General features: G+C 58.9%; 1 protein-coding gene across 1 annotated transcript in view; it reads right to left on the bottom strand.

Moving 5' to 3' along the window:
* Positions 1 to 20,959, bottom strand: part of PXDN (peroxidasin) — a 53,946-nt gene that overhangs the window by 5,791 nt on the left and 27,196 nt on the right. Inside the window, exons 13-23 of the mRNA XM_039868633.1 lie at positions 19,114 to 19,283; positions 14,953 to 15,225; positions 13,810 to 13,926; positions 12,557 to 12,715; positions 11,497 to 11,609; positions 10,567 to 10,723; positions 8,244 to 8,352; positions 7,568 to 7,725; positions 2,997 to 4,500; positions 1,471 to 1,605; positions 737 to 945 (exon numbers count right to left, since the gene is read on the bottom strand). Coding sequence (XP_039724567.1) covers positions 737 to 945; positions 1,471 to 1,605; positions 2,997 to 4,500; positions 7,568 to 7,725; positions 8,244 to 8,352; positions 10,567 to 10,723; positions 11,497 to 11,609; positions 12,557 to 12,715; positions 13,810 to 13,926; positions 14,953 to 15,225; positions 19,114 to 19,283 — 3,104 coding nt within the window. The remainder of the gene's footprint in view (positions 1 to 736; positions 946 to 1,470; positions 1,606 to 2,996; positions 4,501 to 7,567; positions 7,726 to 8,243; positions 8,353 to 10,566; positions 10,724 to 11,496; positions 11,610 to 12,556; positions 12,716 to 13,809; positions 13,927 to 14,952; positions 15,226 to 19,113; positions 19,284 to 20,959) is intronic.

A 20,959-nucleotide genomic window follows, 5' to 3' on the forward strand; every position in this document is an offset into this window, starting at 1 on the left:
TGTCAACCCAGGTTCCTGTACTTACTGACGCGTGTAACGGCCAGTCAAGACGAACCCCCGCTAGTAAGAAGCACTCCTTCGGGACGGAGGTGGGGGACGCCTGCGCCAAGGGTGCTGGCTCTGGCCCCACCTGCCATGCTCAGGGTGTGTGGCCTGTCGTCCCCAGCACAGAGGAGCAGAGTTACATGGGATGGCGCCTAAAGGTCTCCCAGCTTTTAACACCCTATGGCCTCTGGCCCAAGTCTGAACACGGCCACAATTACGTCCCAGTCAGGAAAAGAAAGCCCAGGTTTGCCAAGAGTGGGGTTTCGGGGGTAAAGCAGGGGACACAGAGGGAGGACGGTGGCCCGTGAGCTGGGCGGGCACACCCGGCATTGCCCCGACGACCAGGCCGCCTCGTGCCGGCAGCTACGCTTCAGCCCTGACTCTGGCTACGCTGCTTTCCCGTGTCTCCCGTGGGCGCGGAGACCCAGACCACACACAGGCACAGGCGCTCGGACGCACGTGAGTCTAGGAGAAGCGGGTGCGGAGCCGCGCGTCCGGTTTGCGGCTCTCGTACTTGGTGCCGCGGTTATCACTCCACACAGCCCCGCGTCCCTGTGCCAGCACGTGGCTTCCGTGTCAGGCCTCGGAGTGGACCTGCCGTGTTCCACGGCCCCCAGGGCTGCACGTCTCGTTCCCGCTGTCACTGCCCTGGTGACACCGTCCCGCTCTCCAGCATGGGCGGGGCGCCCACCTTCACAGCAGTCCTGCCACACGCGCAGGTCCAGCCGGGGGATGTCCTCGCAGCTGCCGTAGCCGTGGGGGAACTCCGCCACCCTGAACACGTCCCTCTGCACGCGCGTGATGTTGTCCGAGTTGTCACACAGGATCCTGGCCAGGGACGTCTGCTTGATCTGCGTCAGCTGGGCCGGAGAGAACACTCCCGGGTTCTCGTACCACAGCCTGCGAGCCAGAACGAGCACACGATCAGGACGCGGGCCATGGGAGCAGAACCCAAGCAGCCCCGCCGCACTGCAGCCAACTGGGCGACCCTTCGCAGTGGACTGAGTGTCACCCACGCGTCCCACTCGGCAGAGCGGCCCGGACGGCGGCAGGCATGGCCACACCGTGGCACGCGCTGCCTTCAGTGAGCCATGTGGCACACAGCCCTGCAGCCCTGCGTAGCGACAGGCAGGGCTGTGTCCCACCACGGACCGAGGCATCACAGACTGGCCAGTGTGACCTACAGAGCTGGCACTCCCCTGTTGCCCCCACTATGGGGTGGCCCTGGGCTGGACGCTCATCCCCAGAAACAAACATTCTCGACAGCTCAAAGGACACGGAAGCGCCTCTGAGTTGGGATCGCTCGCTCTGCTGCTGTAGTGACAGGCCAGCCCCGGCCGCTGCGGCCGTCACAAAACCATGGGGGCCAAAGCCATGTCCCCGTCCCCACCAACGCCCTCCCCAGGTCCCCAGCACCAAGCGCACCTGTCCCCGTCCCGCAGGCGCCGGAACTGCGTGCTCAGCAGGCACATCAGGGTGGGCCCCAAGCGGCTGCCGGGGACCAGGTCTTCCACCATGAGGGCCGGGAACAGGTCGATGTTGAGCGGGGACCCGTACAACCTGCACAGAAAGGGGTGAAGCCAGAGGTGTATGCGACACGCTGCACCTGGAGAAGCACGCGGCAAATGTGGAAAAAACCCTCATTTTTTTCTATCGTTATTTTCCATTATTCGGACCTTCATGTAACAAAAAAAATTTTTTTCTTGAAAACATCTATTTGTTAAATTAAATAATTTCTCCTATTTTCTATTCATAACTACACACATAAAACACACAAACGTATTCCTTTTGAGTGTGGAAAAGCCAAGAAAACAGGAAAATTAAAACCACGCTTCTCTTGCTAACCAGGGATAATCATACTTGTAAACTCTCCCAGACCTTTTTCCGTAAATAAATGTGAACAATGAACTACATACAATTGCAGACCCGTTTTTAAGAACAATGGGGTTTTACTACATATTGAAAACACACTTGCTACGAACATTCACTAAGCGGAGATGATATAAGAGGTTGAGGTGGCAAAGGCCGACACTTTCGTCAAATTCTTTGCATTCCTTAGAAACACACTTACAAGGGAAAAGCTGACACTCCTGTGGCAGATCACTCTTACCTGATCTTAGAAATTCAAAGAACGTTTCAAATGCTATTCAAAGCCCAACTAGATTCTCTAAAGGTGTCCCATAACTGGGACCGCCCCTGCCGCAGCAGTGACGTGACCGGCTGTGCCAGGCTCTGCCTTGCCGCGAGCGGAAGGGGCTGATCTGGCCCGTGCAGTCCTCCCACGTCCATCACCGCGGGCCACTGAGATCTGCTCCCGCCATGGGCTGAAGCCGCTGCCTGGACGCCTGCAGACTCCCTGGGCCACAGACAGCAGCCTGGGCCACGTGGTGAGCTTGGGGAGGGGCTGCCAGCTAAGCCTCAGGAGCTGGTGCCCCAGGGCCCCACTGGGCCAGTGCCAAGCCCCGGTCCTGACGTGATGGCAGCGTCTCCTCCCAAAGCCCCGACAGACGCAGCCTGGTGTTGTCCCCTGCAAACCCCTCTCCTCCTCTCTCCTATCAGGCCCCCGCCATGTTAGAAACTCTCTACTCAAAACTCTCAGACGTGGCTGCAATCACCACGCTGCCAGCTCCCTCCCTGCACCAAGACAGCCACCAAAGGCGTCTCTTGGGCCACGTGCCATCCCCACTGTTCCTGATCGGAATCCACCTCCACCAGCTTCTCTTACCTGACCTCCCAACTGCAAAAACCAAACCTCAGCCACGCGAACAAACCGGCACCACCGCATCCGCACCTGGGGCCGGCTCCCTCTGCCCGCCTGACAGTCACAGACAAGACGCACAGTGGGCCCCTCACCCGCCGCCTGAGCTTCTCCCGGATATCGGGGTCCTAGGGCCCCTCACCCACCGCCTGAGCTTCTCCCGGATCTCGGGGTCCCGGGGTCCCTCACCCACCGCCTGAGCTTCTCCCGGATCTCAGGGTTCCTGATCTCGTTTTTCAGGTCCTCGAAGGTGTGGGCGGACGACAGGTTGCAGTAGACGCGGTAGTCGTGGTAGGGGGGGATGCCGTGGTCGCGGCCCCGCTGGATGTTGATGGCGGCCAGGTCCAGTGCCACCGTGTGCGCCATGGAGAAGAGGTGCTCGGTGAGCTCCGTGTTCAGCAGCTGGGAGGGCACACGCATCTTGCCGGCCACGCCGAACAGGCCGCGGAGCAGCGGGTCGATGCCGCCCTCGTGGACGATGCGGAAGGGGGAGAAGAAGGCCCGGTGCAGCGGCACGTGGCCCTGCGCGATGGGCTGGAAGCGCTCGTCCAGCCGGTGCAACACGGGGTTGATGAGCGTGTGGCCGAAGCGGAAGGCGGCCGTGGCGAAGGCGTTGAAGATGCCGGCGTTGACGCCCGGCTCGTAGCCGCGGTACTCGCCCAGCATCTTCATGCCCACCTCGCCCAGCACCTTGGGGAGCCAGTGCTGGTAGGTGATGTGCTGCACCTGCGCGCCCACCACCTTGCGCGCCTCGTGGTAGATGGTGTCGCCGTCCCAGTGCGGGTTCAGCGCCAGCAGCTCGGCAGCCACACGGTTGTGCTCCCGGAACCACAGCGTGTGCATGCTCGTCAGGCCCAGCTGCTCGTTGGCGCGGTGGTCGCCCGCCAGGAAGCAGGGGATGGGGCTCTCGTTCTCGTCCCGCATGCACTCGGTGGGCGGCCCGGCGGCGAAGGGCAGCAGTGGCTTCCCCGAGCGCTGCACGACGCCCTGGCGCAGCAGCCCACGCTGGCCGGCCAGGTCTCGGAGGGCACGGGCCTCGTGCGCCGAGCTCCCGTAGACGTTGGAGGCGTCGATGTAGGAGGTGAGCTGGTTGATCTGCTCCCGCGGGTACACGGAGTTCATGAGCAGGGAGGTGAGGCCGCTGCCGCACACGGGGCTGGAGCGCACGAAGAACATGCAGCGCGCCCCATTCCTGACGCGCGGGTCGTTGGGGGGCACGGCGAGCGAGAAGCAGGGTGGGTCGCTGCCGCACACGGTGCTGCAGTGCTGGCCGTCGGAGAAGCGCGCCTGGCTCAGCGCCACCACCGTGGAGTCCAGGTCGTGGTCCAGGAACTGGCCCCACTGCATGAGCATGTGAGTGAACTGCGCGTCGGGGGTGATGGCCTCCGTGCCCATGAGCGTGGTAGACACCAGGCGGGGCATGGGCAGCGCGTGCCCGTGGTACAGCCGGCCGGGGTTGGCGCCCCGCGGGGTGTTGAATCCGTTCTCGTACACAGACTTGAGCAGGCGCTCAAAGGCGGTGAGCGAGGCGCCCCACATGGGGTGCTGCAGGTTGTTGCACGTGCCGTCGTGCGTGCGGTACTTCTGGTGGAAGCACATGTCCGAGCAGTTGGTCACGCGCCGGTGGGCCGTGCAGCCCGACAGGTTGGCAATGAGGCTCAGGTACTGTGGGGACACCAGGTCGTTGTAGTGGTAGCCTGGGGGGAGAGTGGACGAGCTTACTGCCCTGGACCCGGGCCCTGCACACCTTCCCGCATCTCGGGAGGCCTCGGCCTGGACCCGGCCCCACAAAGCTGACCCGCTCCAAGTCTAATGGAGCCCTGCCTGTGAGCCCAGGCCACGCTTTCCACTTCACTTAATGACCCCACAGACCTCACCACCAGGTGCACACCCAGGGAATCTCATCCCAGGGTATCTTGCTGTCTCAGAGGCCCCCACAAGGACATGCCCTCCCATGTCCCCACCAGCTCTGATGAGCTCATCTTTCTGCCCAGGACCTCAGACTGTCCACTGGAGAAGCAACTCTGACAGGTCGGCCTGGCAGACCGCTCTAAGCGGGCTCTCCTCACTGCAGGCTGCACTCCACGGCTGACACTTCAGCCCAGGCCCGTGCTCAGGCCTCTGTGTCCCCAGACAGTGGCTCTGCGCCGGCCCCCGGGGCGAAAGCACTCACACCTGAGTCTTGCAGCTGCGCTTCCCAGTGACCAGGGCAGTGACGTGGGCGTCTGGCTCTGTTCACAGTCGCTTAGGAAGTCAGAATGTTCTGTTCACACGTCACAGAGCCAGGAAAAAACCGCTTCCTCCTACACATGTCCCCTGCATCTCGTCGCTGCAGGTTTGCCAGTGACCGAGCCGGAGCGTGGTGGTCCAGTTCCTCTGGCCACCTTCCCGGGCGGAGCCCAGGCAGAGGGCAGGCACCACACCCGGGCAGGCACAGACACAACCGCCGTGACACTGGAAGATGTCTGCTGTGCTTTAAGGAGCCAGAGCCTCCTGGAGTCTCACTGATACAGGCTACAAAACCAAACCCATTTCCAAAACCAGGTGCGCAAGAGCCTTCTGGAAATGAGACGCTCCCCAGAACTCTGCAAAATGCCCTGAATGTCTAGCTGCATTCACACTCTAGTTCACTCCAGAAATGAGAACTGTATCAGAACCCAGACGACTGTGACTAAAATGTCGAAATGTAAGAAAAGACATAAATCCAAGAATCCAAGAATCAGGGAATGGACCAAATGAATGTTTTGTGACAAAAAAATTCTGAGAAATAGCGTTAGTGAAAAAAGTCGTTTTCTTCCCTAGCAAGCTGTCACACCCAGGTCTGCAGGACAAGGACACAGGCAGCCTGGAGGTGACACTGCAAGTGCACACCTGTGTGTCTAGAGGTGAGACACCCCCCCATCTCCTAAACCCACAGCCCAATGTGCCTAGGTCACCAAATGTCAGCTCCTGTCTTCCTGCCACGGGGAGTCATCCTGAGTCCTCTCTCACCCCTACATCCTAGTACCAGAGATGTCACTTCAGCCGTCACACCCAGAACCCTCCTCACTGGGCACCCTGGTCCCAGCACTGTCACCCCCTTTCCTGCTGGGTTTCCGGCATCTGCCTTCAGTCCCTCATGGTGTTGTCACCCAACAACCCAAACCCTGTAAAATCACGTCACTTCTCTGCCAGAATGTGTGGCTCCCATGTCACCCAGAGCAGAGGACAAAATACTCGCCCCACCTCCCGGGGGTCTCAGCAGGCACCCCGAAACCTTCCCACCTTGTTTCCTGTTCCAGCCACCGCAGACGGCCTGCTCTTCCCCAAATACCCCAAACATGGCCAGGACCCTGTGTCCCTTCTACGCAGAACACCCTTCCGGTGGATGTGGCATAGCTGAGCCTCTACTCAAATGTCACCTTTTGCACCCAAAAGGTGACCGACCCATAGAAAACAGCACCCATAGACACCCAGGATGGCCCAGGGCTCCTGCCTGCACCTCTGACCTTTTACTGTGTGGAGCCTGCGTGCACCACCCACCCACCCTCCTGGCCTGTTCCCACACTCACACGCGACCCAGGGGCTGAGCTGCCCCAGCCCTGGCAGGGCACCCGTGCCGACACGCATGTGCGAAAGAGGCATGGATGAATGAATGAGTGGGTGGGTGCGTGTGCACCCCATAACTGCTCTAGATGACAAGAAACATAGAATCACCTCAGCCTGCGAGGGCCGATGGTCTCACTCTTCCTTTAGCCTCTCGCAGTGTCCGAAAGCATGTCTGTAAACAGCACGTGTGGACACGGAAGATTCAGACCCACACGCTGAGGCCACTACTGCACTGTTCAAACATCTGAGCTGTGGCCCAGATGAAGACAAGGGGCCGTAGCGAGAAATAACCCCAGGCAACCCGGCAGGCCCTCCACAGGGAGGAAGGTGGTCCAGACAGGGTGGGGGAAAGGCTGGGAGCACCGCAGGGACAGCCTGCAGAGCTGCCCCGTCCCTGGTGCCAGCTCTGTGCCAATGGAGCCTGGAGACAGAACGGAAGGGTCCAACACATCTCCCAGGGCGCCTGTGCGCTGAGGTGGGGAGAGGGTGGCGCAGCCACCCTGGCCCCAGGAGGCGTCTGCACACAGTTCACCAGCGCCGGGAAGCCAGGCACAAACAGGCCCCACACATGGCAGTGCTGAGGACCCCGCGCCAAGATGGGAGCAGTGACCCCCAGCACCCCGCCTCCCTCACCTCACACACGCATATTTAAGGACGACTGAATGACGTTTTTGCCCCGCTGGGAAAACGTGCTCAACAAAGACAAGTCAGGAGCCCTGAAACAGCCTAAGTCCCCCAGTTGTAGCACATCACAGGAGAGCTACTGCTGGCACTGTCCTCAGAGGCACACGGATGGGCAATGCCACATGCTGGAGCAGAGTGACGGGGTGGCAGCCACCCCATGCCACCTTCACAGCAACTGGGGCTTTAGAGGCTGAAGCTCCATAAGCGCCGTTTCCAGCAGCTGCCTGGACACAGCAACACTCAGGTAGCTGTTACTCTGCAAAGCCGTCCCTCTGAGCCCCTCTGTCCTGGAGGACCAGACGGTCACAGACGGTGGGCAAGGATAGCCCTCTCATTCCCACAGTTCCTGGCGGGGACCACTGGGCTGTCCCAGCTCAAGGACCCCACACTGTCACCCCGACTCTCCTGCAGACACAGGGCAGGGAGGAAGGCCCACCCCGGGGTGTGCTGAGTGCGTGGGTCTCAGGGGGGCCGGGCGGCCTGGGTACTGACCGGTTCCGTTGAGGTCGACCATGAGGCCGTTCCGCACGTGCTCCTGGATCAGCTGCAGCGTCCGCTCGAATATCTCCCCCGCGCGCGCCTGCTCCACGGTGTAGGGGTCCCTCGGGTAGCGGAACAGGGCCAGCAGGTCATTGGGAGAGCGGGGACGGCTGGCGGTTCAGGGGCAAAAGGGGACAGTGGACAATTACTACAACAAAGGTCACTCGCATCCAAAAACGTAACTGCTGTTTAATGTTTCCATAGCTGTTCTTACAGGACAGCACCGTACTTGACTCTTCCCCAGTGGAAGACAACCAAACAAACCAACAAAACCAGACACTAAAAACGAATAAGTAATTAGGTCGACAGAGAAAACAGACATTCTGCTTCAACTCAGACACAGAAAAAACACTTTGGAATCTGCCAACGTGAACAAATACATCGCTTACTTGTGAAATACTTAGTTTTTGCCAAATCATTTAGTAACGAACCCAAACTAGAATTTTTAAAAAATGTTTCATTTGTGAATCATAGTTCAGTCTCTACTTGGAAAGCGCCTGTCACCCTAACCCCGGGGAGATGGACGCCAGCGCTTCCCTCAGACGGAACAGGGCCACCTGTGCACGGGCACCGCCAGCACGCCCACAGCCCGGGCTCAGGTGCGAGGGCCCACCCCGCCTCCGGGTACCTGTCAAACAGGTGCGTCCGCGTCGAGTTGATGGCTCTGTCGACCGTCGCAATCGCTTCCACGATCGATGTGGCGACAAACGGGTCCCCATTTCGACTGACGTCAGGAACTGAGAAAAGACGCAGTCGCGCGTCACCGGGGAACCCCGCACGCGTTACGGACGTCTCGACGCCGCATCGCGCAGGCCCGAGGCGCATGCGCGTGACTGACATCTAGACGCCGCGTACGCAGACCTGAGGCGCACGCGCACTAGAGAGGTCTCGACGCCGCGTCGCGCAGGCCCGAGGCGCATGCGCGTGACTGACGTCTCGACGCCGCGGCGCGCAGAGCGTGGAGTACTCCTCTCCAACTCACACCAAAGCTCACACTGCTGTCACACATTCTACCGGAAGCTGTTTTCAAACCATATAGGAATTACAGACTTTTAATTTTAAACGACATGACATCGCACAGAAGGATCGGGAAGGTGTGGCTGTAATGTAAGACACCACGGTGGCGGCACGGACTCGGGCCAATCCGGTCCCATCCCCTCAGGACCTGATGTGTCACCGCCATCGGCGCATCACTACGCCCCACGCGTGTGCGCGTGCACACACACTGCGCAACTCAAACCCCAAGCAACTCCCCGTCTCTAGTTTCCGCCTGTTTTCGCCTAACGTTTTTCCGGTAGAGTTTGCTCCAGAACCTTGCGTGACCCATCTCTCATCTCCGGAGACGGCTCGTCACCGTCAGTTGCCACGCGGCCTCCGCCTCGGAATTCACCTCTCAGGGCGCCTTCCCCGCCCACCGTGCTGGCGACCGCGGGGGCCCGGCTGGTCCTCATGGCTGCTCGCTCGCATCCCTCCGCCAGCACCTGCATACTGACCCCCGGGGCCTGTCCCCTCGGGCCCCCAACGCAGCCTGACGCAACCCCTCACGTCCGCGACGCACAGGCACAAGCCACCGTCACCTGTGCTGCTCCAGATGCTGTAGCCCAGCCGCCTCTGCCACACACCGGAGCTTAAAGCTTGAGCAGGTAAATGTGACAAATTTACACGTGCACGATTCAAACAGCTGAAAAGAACCTTCCCTAGGCAGAATCCCTATTTCTGTGTATCTCAAACAGGGCTCAAATTCACTAATTCTTGGAAGCAAATACTTTTAGACCAAGGGTAGACGAATGAAACAGACGATTCTACACAATTTTATCACTAATTAATGTCATTATTAGTGGTTTAAATTGGATTTGTTTTTTCTCTAACAATGGTAGGTAAATATGAAAATATTTATCTACCTTTAAAAATTATAAAGAAAATTCACCAAAACGTTAATGGTGGTTATTTCTTGGGAGTGGGAGATTATTTTCAAGTTTCATACATAGCAACTCATGTTAAAGTAACATTGTTTAAAAATATTGAGAACGCCGTTTCTAAGTCCTAGGATTCATCGACTTAATATTAACTTTACACGCTACTTATAATGGGGAAATAAAGTCATTGAACTCTTTTCCCTAAAAGCCAACAGGCTTGCACTTATTCCTTTCTGGTTCACATTTAGCAGGCGCCCACAGGTCCAAGATGGGGTGTGCGGGTGCGCATGTAAATTACTTAGCGGTTCCGTCTGAGCGTTCACAGGCCCGTGGAGAAAGCAAAGGGCAGGTGTGTGGAGGGCCGTGGGCGGGCTGCGTGTGCGAGAGAACCCAGAAGTAAGGCTTTCTGCCAGGGCTGCAAGGGGCACAAAGCGAGCTGGGGACGCTGTGCAGGTGAGGAGACGCAGGTTTGGGTCCACCTGAGACGAAACAAAGCTCAAGGGTGTGGGCGTTACCGCAGGGCCACAGACACGTGAAGCATGAGTGACGCCCAGCTGTATACTTCTGGGAGGATGGAGGCAGCGTGGGCACAGAGCAAAAGCAAACAGGGGCCTGCTGGACACCAGGGGCGAGCCATGCCGGGCCACTCGTAGAGTGGGATGGGCGTGGTCCGGGGCTACTGACAGTGTGGGGATAGCCGCTGGTCACTGGAGGTCACATCAGGACCCTCAGGATGCAGCGCTCACCTGGAGTAGGCGCAAGCGGAGGGCCCAGCCTCCCGGGCACAGTGAACAGCATCCACACCTCTGCCACATGACAACTGTGACATACACACTGGCAGACTCAAGGGGCTTGGGTGACCACTAACCCCACCACCAAGCTGAGAGCGGGAGGCTCTGTAAGGCCTCCGAGCACATTCGGGGTGTGGATGCCTGCTCCCCCATCAGCCTGGAAGTGCACCTGCCTCTGGGGCCTTCAGCCCACGTGGGTGCACAGTCTGTGCCAGCAGCAAACACGCCGACCTGGGGGGCTTACCGCTGACGCTGAGCACCATGCTGACAGAGGCCTGCCCGATCGTGTTCCGGGCCACGCACTCGTAGCGGCCTGCGTCCGCGGTCCCCACGTCGTGGATGGTCAAGAAGCCCTCAGGACTGATGTGAAACTTGCCGCTCTCGGTCACCTGCACCCCATCCTGGAGGAAAACACAGCAGACACCACCCCAGGAATGACTTGGAAGCAGACGGTGTTCGTCCTGGGTGGCGGGACTCCGTCTGTTGGAGTCCCACGGATGCCAGCCTCTCAGATCCACCCAGAACTGGGGAAGGGAGACTGAACCAATTAGCCCGATACCAGCTCAGAGGGACAGGCTCTGCTCACACGCCTGCAGAAGACCCAGAGCACAGGGACGCGCAGACCGTGCTCCCAGGGCTCACCGAGGTTGGCCGGGGGACACACAAGGCCACTCCCGTGGGACATGCACCGTGGGTGGAGGTGCAGAGCTTGGGCACCCAGGGCCCTGGGCACTGTCCACTGGAAGACAGGACGCCCGAGCCACACCAGGAAGGACGGCAGCATCTCAGCAGAGAGGAAGCTGGGGAGGACAGTCTTCACCGGCCCTGAGAACCCACGGTTCCTTTTGAGGGAACCGCTGCACATGGCCACCCTGTTCTCCATGTCATGTCACGTCTCATTTGAATGTTTATTGGGCTTAGTAGAAACAATGCAGTAAAATAAAAAGACAAAAAAACCTTCTCTGTTGATTACAAAATCGAGGCTCTAACGAGAGGGTGCTTTGGTTTTGTCCCCAAGAAGCCGTGAAAATGAGATCGTCCCGAGCCTGTCTGTCCTGTTCTGACTGGCAAGGACACCACAGAACCTTTAAACTCAGGCTTGCGATCTGGGTGTTTTCCCTGCTGTGCAAAGTCTACAGAAGCAGCGGGCAGGTGGCAGTCAGCCCCGCGCTACCTTGTTCCAGGTGATGGCTGGCTCGGGCTCCCCCTGGGAGCTGCATGGCAGCTGCACGTCTGTGCCCACCTCCACCGTCACGTCACTGGGAACGCTGGAGAACACCGGGGTGACTAGAAGGCAAGGGCGCACTTCTGACAATCGTGGCAAGCCCAAGGAGACTCGTGATCGGCACCCCGAGTACCCCATCAGTCAGAAGCAGCTGGACTGTCCATCGCCCGCCAGCAGACCGCAGACCTGGAGGAGCCCTGCCGAGGGGCCGGGGTACAAGGCCCCGTGCCCCCAAGAGCGAGGCAGGATGGAGGAACCCCCCAGAGCCTGCACTGGGGAGCTAAGCTCACCCTGTGTGCAGTGGCAGGTCCTGGTAGGCTCTCGGGGACCCTCCCCCAGCTCTCGCCTGACAGGCCACCCAGAGTCCTGCCCAGTTGGGAGCGAGAGGGGCAAAGCGAGAGCCAGCCGGGCGGTCAGGGCAGACACAGCTGGGGAGTGGGGGCCCGGGTCCGACCCTCAGACCCCACCTCCCCACCCTACCCGCAGACAGGCCTGGCCCCGCGTGGGCTCCGTGGCTCTGCACCCGCAGACGTGTACTCTGTGTCCTAGAGACACAAGGAAGCATGCGCTCTCTGGGGGACACAGATGGGCCCTCCGAAGGGGACAGCGGGAAAGCAGGGCCGGACACTCAGGGCAAACAGGAAACGGACCCCGCCCCAGGGCCCGGTCAGGGACTGCCCACAGCCAGTCACACGTCGTGCTGCCTCAGCAACCGCCCGGGGGAGGTGCAGCAGCCCTTCTCGGACGCGATTCTGACTAACCGGTGAAAACACCGGGCGACATTACGCTGAAACTGTCCAGCATGAGCGTCGTTAAAAAATAAATGTTAGCCCAGGCGACAGAGAAGCAGCGAGTGACAACCTAGCATCTAGAGAACGTGGGAGGAAACCGCTATTCGAAAGAGCCCCTCGGAGCTCAGGCGACGTGGACGCTGGCCAAAGGCCCAGCCCCTCGAGAACTGTCTGCGCACAGCAGCCAGGCCTGCCCGCAGGATGCCGCCCACACGCACCTCGGGGCTGCACTGTCAGGTGGGCCACCACCCTCTGCGAGCCGATGATGTTGACGGCCTGGCACTCGTACTGGCCCTGGTCGTGCAGGGCGACGCCCGAGATCCTGAGGGTCCCCGACGACAGGACCAGGTGCCGCCTGTCCACCGAGAGCTGGCTGCCTGGAAAGCGCGGAGGCACTGGTCAGGCACCTGGACGCACGGGCGTGGCGTCAGGCACACGTGAGTCAGAACTTATATCTGAGAAATGAAAAGGTTGCAGGAACGTGTCCCTGCCCGAGCCTGGGCCCAGAGCCATTGTCCTGGCCTGCTGGTCAGCAGACGCCCATGACACGCCTATATGACACGCCAGCACAAGCTGCATGCGGTCAGGTCGGGGACAAACAGGACACGGCCCCTGCCCCCAGTCATGCCCCCAGAAGGGGTGAGGGGCAGAAGAGAGAGGAGAAAGCTACGAGCAGGGCTGGCAGGGCAGGGACGCGCGATGTTGGGGTTGGCTGGTCCCCACGCCGCCGTAAAAGGACACATCTGTGTAGAGGCAGGGACGGGAGGGAAGCGGAGCGTCACACGTCCCCAGGTGAGCCTCTCCTGCCCAGGAACAGGGTGCAAGCTGCGAGTGCATACACGTCTCCCCCAGGGGGGTGTACGGTCACTGAAAAGGCCGTCAGGCGACAAAGGGACAGAGCTACCCTTTGGTTCAAGGTGGGTGTCTTCGGCTGGTTGTCAAGGTCACCCTGCTGAGTCCAAGACAAAATCCAGAAAATCCAGCAGCCTGGGCATTGCCTCCCTCGTCTGACCTTCTCAGCCAGGCTGCTGTCACCTCTGTGTCTCAAGGATGTGTCCAGCAGTTCACCCATCAGGGAGTACTGGCCTGACGCAGTGGGGGACAGGCGGGAGCACTCGGAATCAAAGTGAGAGCAAAAGCGGTTTTTAATGCACTCCACTGCTGGTTTCCAGAACGTTCTACCCTACGTCATTACACTTCATTTAGTGCTAATTAAGTGCACACTAAAGGCAAGACCCAGACTACATGGGAGGAGGTGAGCCAGCCCAAGGCCACACCCAAGTCCCTTCAGTAGATGCAAGCGGCACTGCTTACAGCTGGGACATGCAGACACCTGTGCCCTCACTAGAGCCTGGGCCACACAGGGCTTGGCCATCACTGCGTCCTGCCCAGCCAGGCAAGGACGGAGCTGGTCTCCATCTGTGGAGGGAGGGAGCGGAGTGACAGCCAAGGGACCAGGTCGGGGTCTCACCTCCTTTCGTCCAGGCGATGACCGGCTGTGGGTGGCCCTTGGCCTCGCACTGGAAGTCCACTGTCTGCCCTTCGATCACAGCTCTGTCCTGAGGGGTCACAGTGAACTGAGGAAGAGCTGCCGGAAGGAGAAACATTGGGAACGCGACATCAAAAAGACAGCGTTGCTGAGAACGTGCTCAAACTGGGGCTGGTGTTGTCCTTCTCCGAGGGAAGTGACAAGGTGACAAGTTCTAACAGGATCTACTATTGGGTACAGAAGCAGGCAGAGAGGACACTGAAGGGTGGAAAGTAAAGCACAAGGAGATCAGGTGGCGGGCATTTCCCGGCAGCGCCCCGAGAAGTGCAGACAGATGGGTCTGATGCCAGCGCCAGCTCGCCAGTGCCAGCTCGAGGACGGCCCGGCTTGGCGATCCCTCTCAGTCCGCACCCTGAGTCAGGACCTACAAGCCGGTAAACTGGTCATTAAGTAACAACTGTGTTTGGTGACGGGTTACTTTGTGATTCTTGGGTGAAAACCACAGTACAGTATATCTAGTTTGACTCCATCTTTATAAAATTAACAGCCACAGCAAAGAAAGAGCTGTGTCTCCACCTTGACGACCGCCAGCGGGCACAGCTGCAGGTGCAGAGGGCGGACCGGGAATAATGGCAAACAGCCAGGGAGCTGGCTTCCGCCGGAGGCAGAAGTTGGTGGAGAGAGAGGAGCTTTGTATTTCCACACCGTCCTGCCTCCCAACAAGCGTCCCGCTTTGTGCTCTATTTAAAAACTAACTCATTGTAGAGCCAATTAAGAAATTTGGAAACATACAGTATACGTCTTAAAATTGCACATCCTCAGCCTCTGGTGTCCAAAATTGACCCAGGGAAGTTGATTCCAAGATGTGTGAAGACGTCCCGCTTAAGACAAGCGCACACGCACACGCACACATCCACATCCATGTAGCCACCAAACGCTTCGGGCAAACGGGCAGAAAACAAAGCCTGTCCTTCTGAAGCATCAGTTCAGAAAAGCAGCCAGTCACCGATCCACGTGTACATGCGGAGTCCGCGCCGGCGAGCACGGCAGGTAAAATAGGGCCAGTGCGGGCGGAGCGCAGCAAGCCCACTGGGAGGGGGCGTCTCCGCGCTGCCCGACACCCACCCTGCACGATGATGAGCGCCGTGGCGTGGATGCTGTCGACGCTGTTGGAGGCGAAGCAGGCGTACTCCCCGCTGTCCTCCTGTGCGACATCCCGTATGTACAGGCCGCCAGAGGGTGTGACGCTCACGCGCGGGTCCACGGGCACGGGCGTCCGGTCACCTTTCGTCCAGGTGATCCGAGGCGCCGGGTGGCCCGTGGCGCTGCATTCCAGGGTGACGCTCTCCCCGACCAGCACCTCCGTGTTCTGCGGCTGGATTACAAAAGTGGGCCGAGCTGTCACGACGAAACACAAGTTCTGAATTAGTTTCCTCCAGTTTGGCAACGGCTTAGTGCTTGAGTTTTTCTATTTTCATGTTACTCTACTGACCTCTAACCTCAGTCAAACAAAATTTAATTCCATACTTTTTCTTTTTCAAAGAAATGGGCAGAAAACAAAAATGGCCGACTGCCTTAGGTCCCATGAACAGCTCTGAGCGATAAGAGCGACTGACTCCTGTAAGCGGGACTGAACTCTGCAGAATTCTTACTTTTGTTTATCCTGAATGCATTAATGTCCATCTTATTAAATCCTGCTGGTAGCAGTTCTTGGTAGAAAGCATTGTGTTTTAAAGTGTATTCAAAACATACAAAATCATCAAATTTTACTCACAAATTAAAACTACACTGAGATAATATCTTTTAATTCTAAATCTAGAAAAAAACCCACACACGTTTCGTGGGTGAGTCTGCAGGAACCGAGCTCCCACACATCAGTGGCGCCCACGGGCATGGCCCCCTGGACAGAAGCACGGCCGTGTATGTCCCATTTACAAACCCTCACACCCTTGTCCCCAAAAATTACCCTGCTAGGAACCGACCCTACAGATACACAGCAAACACGAGAAACGATGTATGTGCACACCCTCATCCATAATCCTGGAACTCAAAAAGCTCTGAAAATGCAACATTTTTTCCTAACTTGTTTGTAAAAGTTGATCTACCCAGCATGACGGTGCTGGGTCTTCATTTTTCCTCTAAGACTATTAACATCGTTGGCCACAGGACGCTATGTGTTGCTTACAGGGTGTACAAGCCTATTAAACACATTCTACACCAAGCGGCCCTTCTGAAAATAGTTCCCAAACTTCTGAATTTCAAACATCTGGCCCAAGGGGTTTTGGATAAAGGGATACAGACCTGCGACAGCAAGAGATTTGCGGGGGAAAACCCTAAATGTTCTCCCAAAGGGAACTGGTGAAACAGGTCATGTTGCATCTGGACAGTGGAGTCTGCCGCAGCTCTAGGGAGGAAGAGCAGGCCCGGGGCCGAGCGGGACGCAACAGTGGATGGTGCGCGGATGAAGCAGCTGCTGAAGGCAGCAGGTGTGGGGGGCAGGCGGGGACTGAGTGGGTGACGGAGAGGGGCAGGGACAGACTGCCTGCATCTTGTCGTTAGTCAGTGATTGAGCTTCACGAGTCAAACAGCAAGTAACAACAAACTACAGGAAGTGGAGAGATGACGTGAACGTCAGCATCTCCTGAGACAGCGACGGAGACGCTGTGACGGTGTTGACAGGGACAGGGACACCGAAGCCAGGAGCACCTTGGGCAGGTGCAGAGCCCAGTGAGGCTCCATCTGTCTGCCAACAGATGCAAAGACCGAAGGATGAGAATCGGCCAGGGAACTGGACGCAGGCCCCGAGGTGCCATGCCGCCGCGTGAGGACCTAGAGGCGAAGTCAGCTCCTGCCGCCCCACCCAGGGGACTATGCTGAGTGGAATGGAGAGAAGTCTCATTTCAGCCTTATTTACCAAAAGGTGGCCCTCCAGGGGGCCTGCTGTCTAAATCCCCTCCACGTTAGGCAGAAGAAAAGTGGCCCCAGTGGCAGAGCTGAGATGCAGAAAGACACACCAGGAGAGAACTGGCACCTGGGTGCAGACGTTGACAGCTAAACAGTAACGATGTTTCACAGGCTGAGAAACCACAGCACCCAGCTCACAGACTTGGGGGAGTGCATGTGGGCAACAGGCAAAGCCAACGCCACGCAGCCTGTGATCTACGAATGCTTCGAAGCTCTCCACGACAGCCACTGAAATAAGAGAGACAGAGTGTAACTTCCCACCTAGAACTAGGAAAATGGAAGGTGGAAAAACGATTATTCCAAAATAAGACAAGAAAGAGAAAAAATTGGATAAATAGTCTAAAATAAGATGTAGACTTTATAAACATAAACATGTTGTTAACTACCATAAATATGAATGGACTCGCTTTAAGGAAACGTCTGTCTGAATTTTTAAATTTAATTCTATGCTGTTTATAACAAGCATTGGGAACACAAGCACGTAGAAAGGTCCAGAGCAGGAGGGCGGAGCGGACACGCTGACAGACGCGTCAGAGGAGAGCCGGCACACCCGCACTGAACCAAACCAGCTCTGAGGCCGAAGGCACCAACAGGTGAAGTGGTTACAAGCAAACTTTAATTCAGGAGAACGATAAAAACTAGATGCCCAGATGGCAGAGCTTCAAAATTCCCAAAGCATAGTTAACCCTTTGCGACCCAGAGGCCACAAGTCAGTCTGCTGTTCCTACAAAGTGTCACCAGTCTGGGGACAAGACAAGCAAACTTTCTCTGTAAAGGGCTGGGGCATGTTCCAGGATTCGAGGCCAGACTCTGTCGCACCACTCAGGTCTGGCACCGCCGCAGACACCGCCGCACATACCACTGACACGTAACCAAACGGATGTGGTCATGTTCTGCTAACACTCAGTTTACAGACACTGAAATTTCACTTTCTTATAATTACCATGGATCCTAAAAACTCTAAGTCTGTCAACCACATAAGAACATGAAACCATCCTCAGTTTCCGGGTCTTAGAAAACAGGCAGTGGGCCAGGCGGCCCGCAGGAGGCCATCTGCCAGCCCGTCCCAGGCTGACCGGCTGCTACCAGCCAGGTCCTGCATCACAGCGACCTTGTCACAGGTGGTAGGGGCACAGGGAAGCTACGCCCCCATGCTCAGACCAGGACGGGAAAGCAGGCTGCTGCTCAGGGCTGCACGGAGACGGCAAACACAGTCTGGGACCCGGGGAGCCTGGCCCTGTGCTCCCGTCTGTGCCGTGGCTGTGGCCTGACCTCGCCCCGCCCACAGCCGTAGGTCTCTGATTCCTCGCGCGTGCTGCACAGGCTCCCTGGGTGCAGGGCTGTGCCCTCGGTGTGCACACAGCCGCCGTGGGGCTCTGGGAGAGCCGGGAGCGGGCGCCCAGGGCTCGATCTGGCTGCCGTGTCCCTCTGTCCTCCTGAGCTGAGACGTGGCACCAGGACTTCTCGCTCATTAAGAAACACGACCCATGACATGGTCACACTGCGGGACCATGTGACGCAAACACATTTTGTTTTAAGAGCCAAGAATCTAAAAGAATCACATACAGCCACCAGCGGCGCCACCGACAATGGCCGGAGAGAGTCCCAGGGCAGCCAGACCCGGGGTGGCATACCGAGGAAGCTGGGGGTGGCGGGACGGTGTCACAGAGGCCACATGGTGGGACCGTCCTGGGTGGGGCCGCATGTGCTGGCCGCCTTGCGGAAGCAAAGCCCACGCATGCCTGTAGGGGCGCCGCCTCTGGCCACCTGCTCTTCTGCACGAAGCCCATGGGCCCAACAGGCCGACAGGAGCAGGGTCACAGCCTGACGGGGCCCAGGCCAGCTGGGGCCACAGCTTGACTCGCTTGATGAGATCTTTCAAAACCAGGTGCCAACACTTCGCATGTGGGAAGTCTGCCTAAAAATCCAGACTTTGGCTTCTCCTTCAGTAACTGAAGCTCTTGGCACGACGGAGACCACCAGATGGCAGCCACAGCACCGTCCCGAGGACAGCACGGCCGGGGCAGGGCCAGCCGTGGCCTCTGCAAGTGCCCACGGCACCCTCCGGACAGCCTCCCACAGCGCCGCCGGCCTCAACTGCCTCCCCGAGTGTTTGACCTGCATTAGGGGCTGACCACAGGCCGGAGCAACGGCCACGAAGCACCTGTGACCGCTGCAAAGCCACGCCACGCGGGCTGGCCCGCTGCAGGACCTCCAGCCGGGGACCCTGCATGGACTCATGTTCCACTACTGGGCCGAAGGAGGACGCGGGCCGAGGACAGCTGGTTCTGGAAGGACTCCCGTGTGAGATGCTCCACGTACCTGGAGACCCAAAGTACCTGAGGGTCACCTCCTGCGTCTTCACCTCCCCGGCCGCGTTCTTCGCCATGCACTGGTAAACGCCCTGGTCCGTCTCCTGCGTGTTCCGGATCATCAGTGTGCCGTCGTCCAGCAGGTTCAGGCGGGAATCTGCCGTCATGCTCAGCTCGTTGCTGCGGAGACAGGGAGCCATGGGCACGGGCTGCCAGGCACGGGCGGTGCCTCGTCCTGCGGCCCCATCCTGGCCAGCGAGGTCCAGGTGACAGCTGGACCCCCCTGCCCCTGGGGTTTCTCCCCACAGGGCCCCGACCTCACACCCCACCTAGGAAAGTGCCCGGGCAGCTGCACCGCACATAACTCAGCTGCTCGCTCAGCACTCGCCTGTGCCCCCTAAAACAATGTGACGGGTAAAGTGGGCCTCCCTCGAAGGGAAAAGGACGCAGGAAACTCTTTAAAAGCTTTCCCTTGGTTCCTGGCAGACTCGTTGAAGAATCGGGGTAGAAACGTTTGCGGTACTGAAAGCAAAGATGAGGTGAGCTGACAGAACAAGGCCTCCACTGTCTGGGGACATTATCCCCAGACACCGCTCGGAGACCCGGGACGCCCCAGACCGAGACCCTGCGCCGTGAGCACGCCGTCCGGCCCGCCCCTCATGCGCTGTGCCCGTGCCGGCTCCCAAGGCGAGTCTGTCCTTCAAGAGGCTTCTGGGTGGAAGCGGTACTCACCTAGGCCCCCAGGGCTCTTCCTGAGGCGGCCCCGCTCCCTCCCATAAACGCCTGAGCCAGAGCCAGCAGGTGGGGCAGGCCACAGAGACTGGCAGGTGGAGCACGCGGCCCGGTGCAGACATCAAGCCATGGCTGCCTCTGACTTTAATTTTTCATACCAGTTTGTTCGCTTATAAGCAAGCACGTGAAGAGCGTGAGCTACCCTTACGTCTCTGCCTTTTAAATGTGCACTTCAGTGTGCTTCAGAATCCCCACAGCGTTCACGCTGGATTTTAAAGCTCGTTATGTCAGAGCCAACGGAGAAACAAGACCCGAGGCTACCAGATGTCCCCGCACAGCAGGGGGCCCAGCCCCTTCCGCTCAGTTCTGAGGCGACAAACCCAGGCCCAGAACCAACCCCACATCGTAAGACCCGGAGTCCGTGCGCTCGTCCTGCGCCTGGGCTCGCAGACGCCCCGCCCACCCCCTCCCGTTGTTCCTGTGAACACTGCTGGACTCAGCACCCTGGCCACAGCCCCAAGGTCGGTCCAGGTCTGGAGAATGGCGGCCCAGGCAGTGGCTGGGCTCCCACATCAGCCATGTCCTCCTTGCCTGTCGTGATTAACTACGACCCATGAGCCCAAGCAGAGCGGCCAGGCGCCAGGAGCACCATGTGGGTCTGTGCCCAAGCCAGTGGTGGCCGGAGCACGGGTGTGATGACACAGCAGTCCCACGCCACAGGCCCCTCGACCCAGGGCCTGAGGCCACCCACCCCCATCGCCCCGGCCCACGCCTCATCCCCATGCCAAATGCTGTGGGCGGTGGGAGCCTCACTCTGAGACGGGCAGAGCAAGGACCCTCGTGCTCACTACGCACGGCTCCCCAGCGGCGGTGTCCCCGGCAGCAGGACCCTCATCTACTGAGGATGGTCCCCACGCTCCAGGGTCAAAGCCCCTCGTGACCACGCTCCATGCTTCCAGCGGGAGAAAGGCGGGCTCCCCGCAGGCCCACCCCGGGTCCTGACCCTGGGGTGAGATGCCGCCCTGCGGCACAAACGCTGACCCAGATGAAGTGGGAGCGAGCAGTCTCCGGTGACCAAGCCAACGTCCCGAGCCGTCTCCCGGCCCCGCAGCTGCTTCGAGCAG

Source organism: Pteropus medius, unplaced genomic scaffold (assembly GCF_902729225.1).
Source record: "Pteropus medius unplaced genomic scaffold, Ma_sr-lr_union100, whole genome shotgun sequence".
Classification (NCBI taxonomy): Eukaryota; Metazoa; Chordata; class Mammalia; order Chiroptera; family Pteropodidae; genus Pteropus; species Pteropus medius.